The sequence below is a fragment of the Schistocerca piceifrons genome, chromosome 1 (assembly GCF_021461385.2).
Source record: "Schistocerca piceifrons isolate TAMUIC-IGC-003096 chromosome 1, iqSchPice1.1, whole genome shotgun sequence".
Taxonomy (NCBI): domain Eukaryota; kingdom Metazoa; phylum Arthropoda; class Insecta; order Orthoptera; family Acrididae; genus Schistocerca; species Schistocerca piceifrons.
This window is the reverse complement of record NC_060138.1, coordinates 68,346,208-68,360,138: the sequence shown is the minus strand read 5'-3', so window position 1 is coordinate 68,360,138 and position 13,931 is coordinate 68,346,208. Positions and strand designations below refer to the sequence as shown.

The window sequence follows — 13,931 nt, the reverse complement described above, 5'->3', positions numbered from 1 at the left end:
GTGCCAGAAAGTAAACAGATTTTGCAAAGTATGACAAGTTCCTAATTAAGAGTGAATTATTTAGTCTCTCCTGAATGCTTCAGAAGTTCGGTTTTTTAATCTCTATGTATTAATCTAGTTATCAGAGGCTCATATGGTTCTGCGACCATGTAGGCTGCAGATTCCTTGACTCGTGCCATAGGGTGGTTGGGTTTCGGGTTCCGTTGAATAGGTCAGGAGTCCACTACATGCAGGAGGTGGCTACACAGGTAGGAGGGGCTGTGTGGCATAGACTGGGCAGTTCTTTAGGTTAGAGGGTCTCAAGGACAACACAAAACAGGCTTCAGTCACAAACAGTGCAGGTCAAATACAGGGAAGGATGTAGATACACGAACCATCAGTATAACAGTTGTAAATTGTCGTAGGTGTGTTGGGAAAGTAGCAGAGCTCCAAGTGCTGAAAGAAATTACTGTTGCTTAAATTGTTATAGGCACTGAAAGCTAGCAGTGTTCCGAAAGGATATGCTAAACACAGTTGGTGGTGGCTTGTCTGCTGCTGTCAGTAGTAGTTTACCTTGTCGCAAAACTGAAGCAGATAGTTACTGTGAGTTAGTATGGGCAGAGGTCATTTTTGGCAACTAGAATAAAATAATAATTGGATCCTTTTACTGGCCTCCCAATTCAGATGGTACAATTGCTGAAAGGTTCAAAGAAAATTTGACTGATTCCAAACACGTTCCCAACTCGTACAATTATAGTTGGTGGCGACTTCAATCTACCCTCGATATGTTGGTGAAAATACATGGTTAATTCTAGAGGTACACATAAAACATCATCAGAAACTATGCTAAACGCATTCTCTGAAAATTATTTCGAGCAATTAGTTCGTGAGTCCATGCGAACAGTAAACAACTGTGAGAGCACGCTTGACCTCTCAGCAACAAATAATCCTGAGCTAATACCAAGCATCAAAATCGATACAGGGATTAGTGAACACAGTGTTGTTGTAGTGAGATTGAATATTGTAACCCCCCAAATCCTCCAAAAATGAACGAAGAATACACCTATCCAAAAAAGCATATAAAAATTTACTCGATGCCTTCCTAAGAGACAATCTCCACTCCTTCTGAATTAACAATTTTATTGTAGAGCAGATGTGGCTTGAATTCAAAGAAATAGTGTTGGCAGCAATTGAAAGATATATGCCAAATAAATTAACAAACAATGTAGCTGATCATCCTCGATGCACAAAACGAATCACAACACTGTTGCAAAAACAACGAAAGCAACATGCCACATTTAAACAGACACAAAATCTCCAAGATTGGCGATCTTTTACAGAAGCTAAAAATTTAGTGTGGACTTCAATGTGAAATACTTATAATAGTTTCCACAACAAAACCGCCTTTAAACCTGGCAGAAAATCCAAAGAGATTCTGGCCATAAGTGAAGTATGCTAGAGGCATGACACAATCGATGCCTTCTCTGCGCAATAGCAATGGAGATACTTTTGAAGACAGTGCTGCCGAAGCAGAGCTACTAAACACAGCGTTCCAAAATTCCTTCACCAAAGAAGATGAAAATGCAATAGCTCCATACTTAACAATCATGTACAACTGTTCACTCGATCAAAGATCTGTACCCAAAGACTAGCAAGTTGCACAGATCGGACCAATATTCAAGAAAGCTAGTAGCAGTAATACACTACATTACAAGTCCGTATCATTAACTTTGATATGCAGCAGTATTTTGGAACATATATTGTGTTTGAACATTATTAATTACCTTGAAGAAAATGGTCTACTGACACATAGTCAACATGGGTTTAGAAAACATCTTTCTTGTGAAACACAACTAGCTCTGAACTTACACAGTGTTGGGTGCTGCTGACAAGGGATTTCAACTTGATTCCGTATTTCTGGATTTCCAGGCTTTTGACACTGTACCACACAAGCAGCTTGTAGTGAAATTGCGTGCTTAGTTGCGTCTCAGTAATGTGAGTGGATTCACGATTTTCTGTCAGAGAGGTCACAGTTCGTAGTAACTGATGGAAAGTCATCGAGTAGAACATGAGTGATTTCTGGAATTGCCCAAGGTAGTGTTATAAGCTCTTTGGTGTACCTTATCTATGTAAACGATTTGGGAGACAATCTGAGAGCAACCATCGTAGGTTGTTTGTAGCTGACACTGTTGTTTATAGACTAGCAAAATCATCAGAAGATAAAAAAAAAAATTGCAAAACGATTAAGGAAAGATATCTGTATGGTTTGAAAATTGGCAACTGACCATAAATAATGAACAGTGCGAGTTCATCCACATGAGCGCTAAGAGGAATCAGTTTAACTTCAGTTACGTGATATATCAGTCAAATCTAAAGGCTGTAAATTCAACTAAATACCTAGGAATTACAATTACTAACATCTTAAATTGGAAGGAACATACAGAAAATGTGGGGAAGGCTAACCAAAGACTATTTTACTGCCAGGACACTTAGAAAATACAACAGATCTACTATAGAAATTGCCTACACTACACTCGTTCGTCCTCAGACTAGTGCTGTGCACTGTGGGATCCTTACCAGAAAGGACTGACAGAATACATCGAGAAAGTTCAAAGAAGAGCTGCATGTTTTGTATTATCGTGAAATAGAGGAGAGAGTGTCACTGACACGATACAGGACTTGGGGTGGACAGCATTAAAATGAAGGCATTTCTCGTTGCGGCGGAAACTTCTCGCGAACTTTTTGCTGCGATTGTGAAAATATTATGTCGACGCCAACCTACATGGTGAGAAATGATCTCCATAATAAAATAAGGGCAATCAGAGCTCACACAGAAAGATATAGGTGTCCCTTTTTCTCCACGCTATACGAGATTGGAATAATGGAGAATTGTGAAAGGGGTTCGATCAACCCTCTGCCAGGCATTTAAATCTGATTTGTAATGTATCCATGTTGATGTAGAACTGATCACACACTACCCACCACCTGCTGCCCTGCCTCCTCCTCCTCGCACAGACACCCTATAGCTTAAAAATGAAATGAGACAACTTTTGATGCAAGCTTTTAGAAGAATGAGGTACAGCCTCTTTGCCGACAACAACAACAACAGAACTACTACTACTACTACTACTACTACTACTACTACTGCTGCTGCTGCTGCTGCTACTACTACTACTACTACTACTAATACTACTACTACAGCTAGTACTACTACTACCACCACCACTACTACTCAAAACACTATTTTCACAATGACTACTTATCGCTATGGTGCACAACATCGTTACATAGCTAAGGTTAGCAATGTGGATAAACACTCCGAAGTGACTGTTAGACAGCCAACTTTCACTTATCAGAAAAGGGTCTCTTTACAGAGAACAATTAGCAGCGCTCCATGTGACTGTTCCACAAAAAGTTAGAGGCTGAATTTAAAAAGAATCTTTTCTTTAATGGTTGTCTTTGTTATACGTAAGCATCCCCTCCAAATTTCATGTTCCAAGGCCCAAAGGTTTAGGCTATGTATCTGCTATGTCTAATGAACACAATAACTGGAGATCCACATTCAAGAGTGTAGAATAAAAGCTAACAAGAACGAAGCTAAGTGTATGGTCCACGATTCAAAAGAAAGGAAAACAACAAGACAAGAGAAAAATCAAACCAGTAAAACAGCTCGAATACCATGGTCCACCAATCAGTGATAACATGATATGTAGTCAACAATTAAAAACCATAATTACAGTTCGCAAGCAAGCATCCAAAATGAAAAATAGTTATGTGGGAAACAAACTGAAATCGCGAAATGTGACTCCAGATTTTTTTTTGCAGAGAATGGTTAGTGTAGGAAGCAGATCCATGGATAAGGAATAAAAAGGTTAGAACAGGAAAATTTTACAGAAGAAGTTAGAAATGAAGTGCTAAAAAAGATTGGTGAAAATAGACATAGGAGATAGTAATCAGTAGTAACTGGCTATGACAATGCTAAGAAGACTACACTCATTAACAAATGCTGTTGCAGCAATGGTAAAAAGGGGGAAGGGAGGGAGGGAGGGAGGGAGGGAGGGAGGGAGAGAGAGCATGAGTGCGCACAAGCATTATAACAAGTACCAGGCAGCAATTCTGTCTCCCAAAATTTTGTTTGGGCTACAAACATCTACACATTGCTAAAATTAAACTGCAAACATCTGTCTAAACACCAGAGAAAAATACACTTGAAGACTCACAGAAGGCACAACGGGTTTGTCATATCTCCCAGCAGCCTGAAAATAACATCTGGTTGACTTGGGGTGTCAATATTAAGACAAAAAACAATTAAACAAGACACACACACACACACACACACACACACACACACACACACACACACACACACACAAATTGTGGAACATTTTTATTTTAGTGCAGACAACACTACATGGGAGCCAGGTTCACTAGTATCTTAAGTCAAACTAAGAAAGATCACTGTTTCATGACTTTTGAAAGTCCTATTTGGGGAGAGACCTAAGGCATTTATTGTAGGTTACTGTACTGATTTCTCCATTATCTGCTCTTTTTCTAGTGCTTTTACTTGCTTTTCTACACCACCTCATCCCGAACCTTTGTTGCCTGACAGTGGAAACTGAACTACAGTTACATGTTTACACATGCACGTTTGGTAGAATGTTTCTGTGAGTGAGTTTAAAATAGAAATAGAATCACAACTTAGCCCTTCACTTATTTTGTGATGGGTTGCATTGTATTTTATTTATATTTTAAAGTCACATTATTTTATATATTTTTCATAACTTCCGTTTTTACTGCATATCTCAAGAGAAAAAATGCCTCTTCCATAATTCAAAGGAAAATACTGCATATTCTTAATAATCCTATTTAAAATCAAAGACTCACTGATGAGGCAAAAGTTGTTCAGACTGCCATAGCACTTCACGAGGTATGATTGGAGCTTGTATGCCCATGCTTTTCTCCAACCTGTGAACTGTCTTACTGAACCCATTATGAGGCCACACACAGTTTCATGTAGAGTACACATCATGATTCTACTAGCCATTTTGTTTCACATGCAAGGAATTCTTTCACATGAAAGGAATCACTGAGAAAGTTTTTGCAATACTGTATATTATATTATAATGGAGTCACATGTGTTTTATAGCAGTAGAACTCTAAATGATGATAAATGTACATAGAAAACAATGTTTTCTAAATGATGTGATTCTCTACAAACCAACCAACTTCTGTAAAAAGGTAGGTAGATAATTTGGCAGACTAAACACACCACGAGGAAGATCATAAACCAGGTATCTGCAGGAAATTTACAAATTCTGAAGTAATATGCTGAGCAACACATTTGGCATATTGTTCAGTACCACAATTAAGCATAAAAGATGAAATCAAAAATTTCTATGAAAGGGAGGCTATACCAGTACCTTAACAATGGAAAGTTCCAAATCAAACACATTAAGGACTATTTCCCACACTTCTTAATACAGCATATATAAACTTAATACACATCTGCCCTCAGGACACTGACTATCAGATAACAAGATTTCCTGATTCCAGAATGAATTTTCACTCTGCAAAGATTATGCACCGATTTGGAACTTTCTGGCAGATTAAAACTATGTGCCGTACCGATATAGGAGAGAACTTCTGTAAAATTTGGAATGTAGGAAATGAGTTATTGGCAGAAGTGAAGCTGTGAGGGCAGGCGGAGAGCCATGCTTTGAGAGCTCAGTCAGAGCACTTACATGCAAATGGCAAAGGTCCGAGATTTGAGTCCTGGTCCATCACACAGTTTTAGTTAGCCAGGGAGTTTCTTATTTCCCTGATATTTTCATACTTAAATTCCAAATTTCTCTTAAGCACTTTTTGTTGAGTATGAGAGCAAGTTTTATTTTACTAGTTTTCATGTCCACAAAAGAAGTAAGTTACACTGCCATGTCACTTATTAGTGATCATTCCAAGTAGAGTTAGGGTTGTAAAAACATACATGCAAAACTCATGATTTTTGTTGCTGCTCAAAAAATAACATTCAATTGTAAGATACTGTAGAAGAAACACCGCAAGTAAATATTTTATTATAACTTTTGAGTTACACTGAGGAAACTCTTACTATAGTCCAATTAATAATATTTTATAGTTGACACTTTACATGTTGGAGCTGGTTTCCTCCAATCAGAGGGCTCAGCATCATACCTGAGCTATTTGCTGTTGCCAAACTGGCACAACAATTAGTCATTTCACTTCCAATTCCTTGTATGGATTTCTTTCTTTATGTGTTTCAATCCCAAATACTGGGTCTGGCCTTTCCATTTCGTATTTCATCACACATGAGAGTGAGAAATTACAGTTTTCTTTTAGCATTGTAACTGAAATTTTTCTGTTTGTTCATAGAGGTTAGCTTCAATTGCCTTGAACAACAACCATGATTTTAGTTCTGCCCCAGACTGCTGATTGCCATTTTTTCCAGATACATTGCACATCACACGATTTTTGTTAGGTTAGGACAAGAGTTTAAACTATTCATTACTCTGTAACAGCGAAAAGGAACTTTTACTTCAAAGCACGGCCTACTCTTATGTACTGGTCAGTGAACCAACAATAATCTTAATCATTTAACACAGCCACCAGATTAAAAGAGGGAACCCACGTACTATAAGACAGCCGAACTACTTCATAATAAATGAAATTTCTGCCATATCTAAACTGAGGAGATCGTAACTGATCTTTGCTAAAGATCAAAACTGTAAACTTATCCTTAATATATTACACAGTTCCCTGTGACCAATTTTGATTACTTCTGCTTTTTAGACATTTGCTTATACTGCTACATGCTTTTGCTTCCAATTCTTTTACTTTTAATAGCATCACCTTTTTCAATTATCCTGTGTCACAAAAGGCTATTTGTTATGCGTCAGGAAAACATATATTCCTAATGCAGCAGAACAACTTTGTTTCGGCAACATTCTTCATCCCACCCTGTTGCCCAACAGTTTTGTAGGCCTTACTATGTACAGCGACTAATTCTTTCATATTTCATAAAATGCCCTCTTTATTCACAAAGACACCCCCAGTGGAGAGATCTTTGGCTAAATCAGTGGACACCAAAACCCTGAAAATAAAGTAACACACACTCATTTTTAACAACAGTTCTGCAAACTATAAGTTTTTGTCACCCCCTGAAATTCCATCATTACTGTTGTCTGTCAACAGTGTGTCATATGGTAACCCCAAATGCACAAAAAATCCTCACAGGATATGTTTTTAACAGTTCTCACAGAAATCTGATATCAACAGACTGATAGTAATGATTTACCAAGTTTCAAACCAAATGCTCTCTGTAGTTTAGTTACCGTATTTTACTGACTATAAGAGGCACTTTTTTCTTCAAAAAACTGCGTCCAAAATTTAGGTCTGCCTTTACACTCTAAATTTGTATAAAAATTCTCAGTGCTTGATTTAAAATTCCACCAGTCGTGAAACAGTTGTCATATATTTGATGTTGCAGGAAACCTCTCTCTATATGGCAACACTGGATTCAACTGACAGCGGCAGTACACCAATGCAACAAACTTGAGGTGCGAGATTCTAAAACTTGCTAACAGTGCCTCCTTCTTGCCCTGCCATCACAAACCCAGAACACTGTCTGACCTATGGTGTGTCATTACAGTCTATGGTGCCAGAGAACTTTAACTGAAATTGATTTTTGTTATCAGTAACAGTGTAGTATTTTTGTTAGTAGCTAGTTTCATAATGGAAAGAAATAAAAGGCATTCATATGATGAAGGCTATAAACTGAAACAGCATAAGCAGAAGACCATGGAAACAGAGCAGCTGAACGGAATTTCAGCCCTCCACCAACAGAAAAAAAGAAATTCGTTTGGTGGGCTAGTAAAGAATACCTAAAAAAAGTGAGGAAGACTAAATGTGCAAAAACAAGACTGAATGCAGAATGGTTAAAACTAAAGGATGACTAATGAAATGGATTCAAGAACATCGTCAAAATGCATGTGAATTTATACAAAAATGATTCAAATACATGCAGACTTTAAGGGCGGACTTTGTTGATGCTAAATGTTTGTGAAGTGTCACTGACTTAGCATGTGAACCAAAATATCTCAGAAAATGCTACAAGTATGAAAAGGAAATTTTTATCTTTCCATTGCTTTATTATTCAACTTCAAAATAAAACCAGTGTGGTACTAAGCCAGATAGCGAATCTGGGCGAAACTCCTGATATTTGATGTGGCAAGTAACAGAACAGTTGCCATACAAAGTGCTGAAACCATAAAAACAAGTGGACATAAAAAATGTACTACACTGTTGTCCTTGCATGTTGTGCTGACGGTGCTAAACTTAATCCAACAATCATTTTTATGTGCAAAACAATGCCAAAACCTCCTGAAATACCACCATGTGTCATTCTTCACATACATGACAAGGTTTGGTTGGATGAAGCTGGTAGGAAATTATGGATTAGCTGAGTGTGGGAGAGAAGGAAAGGTGATTTACTGAAGAACAATTCTCTTCTTATGCAAGATCAGTTTGGTAGTAATTTGAAAAGTCTGTCAAAGAGAAACTCCGACAGGGAAATGCAGAGCTTGCTGTTATTCTGAAAGAACTTACTTCACAACTGCAACTTCTTGACGGAACAAATGTATGAAACCCAAGATGAATTCATGCCAAAGGAAGTTTTAAAATGCTCCACAACCAACCAAGTGTGTCAGTGGATAAAACAATTATGGCCTAGGGTAACAGAAGGCACTGTTAAATCTCAAGAAGTGAAGCATAAGTAACACTCTATGGCAGTGAAGAGCATCATCTGTATCAAGAGGACGATGAGGATGTTCAGATGACTATTTTCAGGGATTTTAAAGGTCAGTCTGTCACATTGGTTTTATAAACTAAGAAATTTTTTAGTCTGGCTTTGCAATCTAATAACAAAAATGGTAAAAATGTAACTTTTAGAATATTGCTTAAAATTAAGGTGCATCTTATAGTCCGTAAAATACAGTATTGTTAACTTTAAGCATTACACTGCTACACCCATAAAACACATAAAATTTAGCTCCATATGCACATTTCAAAAAACTTCTGCTGAGTGACTGATGAATTCAGATATGTATGAAAAATTCTCATGAGCACTGACACTTCAGCACGCAATGGAAAATGGACTATAAATGAGAACTCATGGACAGTGAGATTTCCATCATTAGTGAGCGTGCACGAGATAGCAACAAACATTACAATACTTCAACGCATATTTTCACCTTTCCTTACACATTCCACAACCATGATTCCAAAGCAGAATCTGGGTTTGTACAAAAATTACCCAATGCATTTATTTCCATCAACAAAGAATTCAACTTCCTCAGATAATCTCTGAATTCAACGAGATTTCCAGTCATGTTTACTTCCCTAAGAATCCCTTATTTTCCAAACAAATTGATATCCTGGTCACCACGATGGTGCAACAAAGATTTTGGTTAGTTTCAATGCCCAAACGACATTCAAAAGCTCTCTTTCCATTCTTCGAACGCACTATGTCTGACCACAATCTAATTGGTTTACGAAACAACACTTCTTAAAAATAGTTCAACAAAACAAAAAGTAGGTGATTTCCTTCATTTTCATGTTAAAGTGTAAGACATGGAAAGAACTGCCACTTACCTGTCAAATGCTTTGAATGATTCATCTGCTTCATCAGAGTCACTGTCACTTTGATCCTGACCACCCAGAAGAGAATGGTACAATGCAACTGCAGCATGTTGTCTCAGAGATTTCCTAAGTATGCACTGGTTTAAGTTTGGCATTGCTTTCCTTTTGCCTTTATCTTCATTTGTAGATGTGTCATCTTTATCTTCACTTACACTGACTTCACCATTTTTTATTGGTGCCTCTGAGCCAGTAACATTACAACTTTTGCCTTGTGGTTCACCACTTGCAGCACCCTGATCATCATTTACATTATGTTCTCCATTCATTTCTTCCTTCATTTTCAATTCCTCTGCTGTCTCAGTGTCACTGCCTGTAAGAGGTTCCTTATTTTTGTCGCTAACTGAAGCCATGACATCAGGTGAATCAGTTTTAGAATGTGGTTCTGTTTCACTATCTCCATTACCATTTGATGATGTGGGCTTGTGATTTGCATCACAATCAGAAACAGCTGCACTATCACCATCAGCTGATGGTTTCTCCTGAGAATCTGAACTGTTTGCATCTGTATCTGACTCACAATCTGTCAGCTTAATGCCAGCTGTTCCTGATCCAGAGGCTTCAGGTATGTTTTCCTTGTCCAAGTCTGGATAATCACCTATTTCATCATAACCGTCTTTTGATTTTTTTGTACTTGAAGAAATCATATCACGGCGATATTTTGCCATTACTTGCTCCAGAGGCATCTCAGCTTCAGCAAACAGATTCTTCACATTTTCTTCATCCTCTGCAATAAGAAAGCAGTAAATTATATTACCCAAATAGAACACAGAAATTGCTTCTCATTATTCTCACATTTAAAAGATGTTTGTGCACATGTCCTCTCTCTGCTGTTGGGATGCCCTATCAACAAACCACTGGCAACACTATCAGTCACAATCTTTTGGCATATATGCTCTTGTTTCAAATGGCTATCTACCTAAATTTTCCATATATTATTGAGCGAAAGGCAAACCAGTGTTCTTGGTGATTTGCCCAATGTCTGATTTACAGGAGCAACTGTAGAGTGAGAAATCTTGTTTGATGGTGGAGGAAAATTTTTGAACTCTTGAAGCAAGCTTACAAAGATAATGCTTCAAGCTGTAAATTACAAATGGTTCTCCCAGTTCACGGGGAGGTGGCATTTAGAAAAGAAAGGCTCAGGTGCACACCAACCTTCACCTGTCATGGAACTTACGTAAGTGACTTAATTGATTTGTGCCACGACATTTTAGCTGAAAAACTGACCACTCATGACATTGCAGAAGAGTTTCCTCCTTGTTTAATGACTTAGGAGTAAACATGACAGATGTAATATTAGCTAGGAACTCTTTCAATAAGCTGACAATGACAACAAATTAAGGAAAAGAGCTCTCATAAGAGATTGTTGGATTGCAGCTACAACATGGACAAAAGTAGGCCAAAACAAGCACAACAACAATATCAAATTGATACTCTGTTTTTCTCAAACAGTGGGAAAACTGAGATGGAAACACTGTGTGGTATTCTGTGTGGGCATGGACACTAATGAGCTGCCTGCCAACATGAATGGCCACTGACAAAATGTGACCAAGAGAGAGCTTCCAACCAGTTGCTGAGCATGATGTCCAATGCTGTTGCTTGACTTTGACAACTGCTTCGAAGACTGTTTTCTTCCCAACTGCACAGGTGGAAACTCTCCCTACAACATACCATTCATTCTCACACAGTGCCCCCCCTCAACCTTTGATATTCCTAGTCCCCCATCCCATTCTGTTCTATTTTCCTCCAGAGCACAGCCTTCTGATTACATTAATACTCACTAATGGAAGGATATTCCAAACGAAACTTCTCAGGGCAGCAGCACAAAGAGAGAACACCACTATATAGAAAGAAGTATTGACGGAGACTATGACCAAACAGCTGCAAACTGAATAGAAAGTTTATCAAATTTTCTAAGGGTGAAAATTCCAGTTTTAAGTACAAAGGTACTATTTGAAAATGATAAAATTTGCTGCAGCTATCTTAATGAAAAAGGTTTCCTTCTTTCTTTCTTTTTACTTACTTTGTGTACTTTCAAAACTCCTTTATTATTGACAAATACATTTAACTGCAGTTATTAGAGTGGAATCATTGCCATAAAAATTACAGTGTGTTTGAAAAAGAACTCCCTAGTTTTAATGCATCTTAGAATCTGTACAAAGGGGGAGATACTATTCTCGTTTGTGGTGTTTGGTTCATCAACTGTCCAAGTTTGGCTCCCCTGCAGCTGGCAGGTCTGCTTGACCTTGAGGCGGCACCAGTTATGTTTCCAGGGTGTATATATGGGGAGGGGGGGGGGGGGTGGGAGAAACCATTTTTCCCTGATTTCCTGGTTGAAAGTATACTTTCTCCTGGGTGAAAATACACATTTTCCCAATTTAAGCGATAGTAAACTTTCCCTCTGAACTGTAAAACTTATCAATCTTTGAATGGTTTAGGTTTTACACACCAGCGTAAAACTTCCAGACACATATGCGTTGGGACAAGCTTCTATGTGCAGCAACATGTACGCTGCCTATTTCCGTATTACAAAAGTATATATTCGAGTTCCACCAATCACAGCACTTTACTGAAATCGAGATTGCGACGCTTTTGTAAGCCAGTCATAGCTCATATCATGTGATGACGATAATATGATTAACTGCGTCTTGTTCAACACTTTTCTTCTTGCCACAGCTGGAAACAGCATGCCTTAAGCTTTCAAAGCTGTATTATTTGATTTCTAGACCTTACGTAAGTTAATTTAGCACTTCATGAAGATTAAAAGGGAAATATTTGGTTCATTAAGTCTTAATACGACTGGTAATAATTTCTTTTCAATTCAAGTACACAAATCACACTCAAATATTAATTTAACACAGGTCATAAAAACAAGTATAATGCACAACACAGCAAAGGTCCCGAGTTCGAGTCTCGGTCCGGCACACGGTTTTAATCTGCCAGGAAGTTTCACAACACAGCAAATCTGCAAAACGGAAATACTAAAAAGTCAGTTCCACATTTGGTTAAACAGCTACACAGTTTCGTCAAGGGCAGAGTGCTGATAACTGTATTGTCTTTCTGATGATGATGATTATGGTGCATCTAAAGCTGTAAAATAGGTTGCTCAGGAATCTAGCAAGTGTCTTTTGCAGTTGGCCAGTCAAAACAACGAGCAGAACTGTGTGGATGCATAAAGCTGATGCTGACATCATCTTGTTCCAAAAACATCAAAACTTTTCTTACATGCATGCAGCATCCTCTCTTCGTTGTAAACTTGCAATTGAAAGTGTTGGAATTTGTTCATCTGTTTTGATGTCATTAACTGTGAATGCTATAGCATTATTGGAAACTCGGCTTACTTTGAGCTGATTCCAATTAATTGACATAAACTGATATTTTTCTCTTGCTCCAGCAAAACTTTCTTGATCGGGCTGAATTTTTTCAATTTCTTCTTTCGGTAAATAAAACCTTTATGCCTGGACTACTATCATCATATAATTTGAACATGTCATATGGAGTTGATATCTGGTTTATCTAAGGCCTCTGTAAACTAGCACGGGGTGCTAGTCTTTTTGCTGTTCTACCAATGCCATCACAGGGTGATTTGCCATGGGCTGTTTTTAAAAAAAAAAAAACCATTTGGCAGCGATACCAAAATCACTTTTGTGCACATATAAATGGGTGAAATTTTTGTAGTTCTTATACTGAGGAGCTGAACCATGACTAAGTAATAAACGTTCTTAATGTTTTCAATATCTGCCGTTAAACATGCAATTAACTTTATTTGAAAGTCATGGACAGCAGTGGTATCGTGACGGAGACAGTCACAATCATACAAATACTTATGAAGTTCTTTGCCCCCAAAAAAGGCAACAAATGAATGTAATGTGGCCTGACTATTCTCCCAATGAAATCCTTGCACAACACCTATAACAAATTATTAATTCTCAGCAAAATCCATAAATATAATTTGTTCATTCTCTGCAAGATTTCCTTTTAGCTTCTTAAGGGTTTGACACAAAGTGATGGCTCCTTGAACAGGTAATTTTCAAAATTAGTGGCACCACCAAATCTTCAACAGTTCTCTGGCATGTCTCCAGTGTGTGTCGGTATGGATCCATTGCTTGTATTCCATTGTTTCTTCAGGGTCAGTTTTCAAAAGCGTCTTCAAGAAAAGCCTCTTGGTGCATTTTTCCTGGACATTCCTCACAACACTGCAGCATACAATCTTTTTATTCCAAACTGCATACAGTTTTTTCCAT

At 37.9% G+C, this 13,931-nt stretch overlaps 1 protein-coding gene across 4 annotated transcripts in view; it reads right to left on the bottom strand.

Annotated features, from left to right (window-relative positions):
• LOC124798521 (probable protein phosphatase CG10417) overlaps positions 1–13,931 on the bottom strand; it is a 96,063-nt gene that overhangs the window by 69,419 nt on the left and 12,713 nt on the right. For all 4 annotated transcript variants that reach the window (XM_047261970.1, XM_047261977.1, XM_047261985.1 and 1 more), the window contains exon 3: positions 9,643–10,414. In XM_047261970.1, coding sequence (XP_047117926.1) covers positions 9,643–10,414 — 772 coding nt within the window. The remainder of the gene's footprint in view (positions 1–9,642; positions 10,415–13,931) is intronic.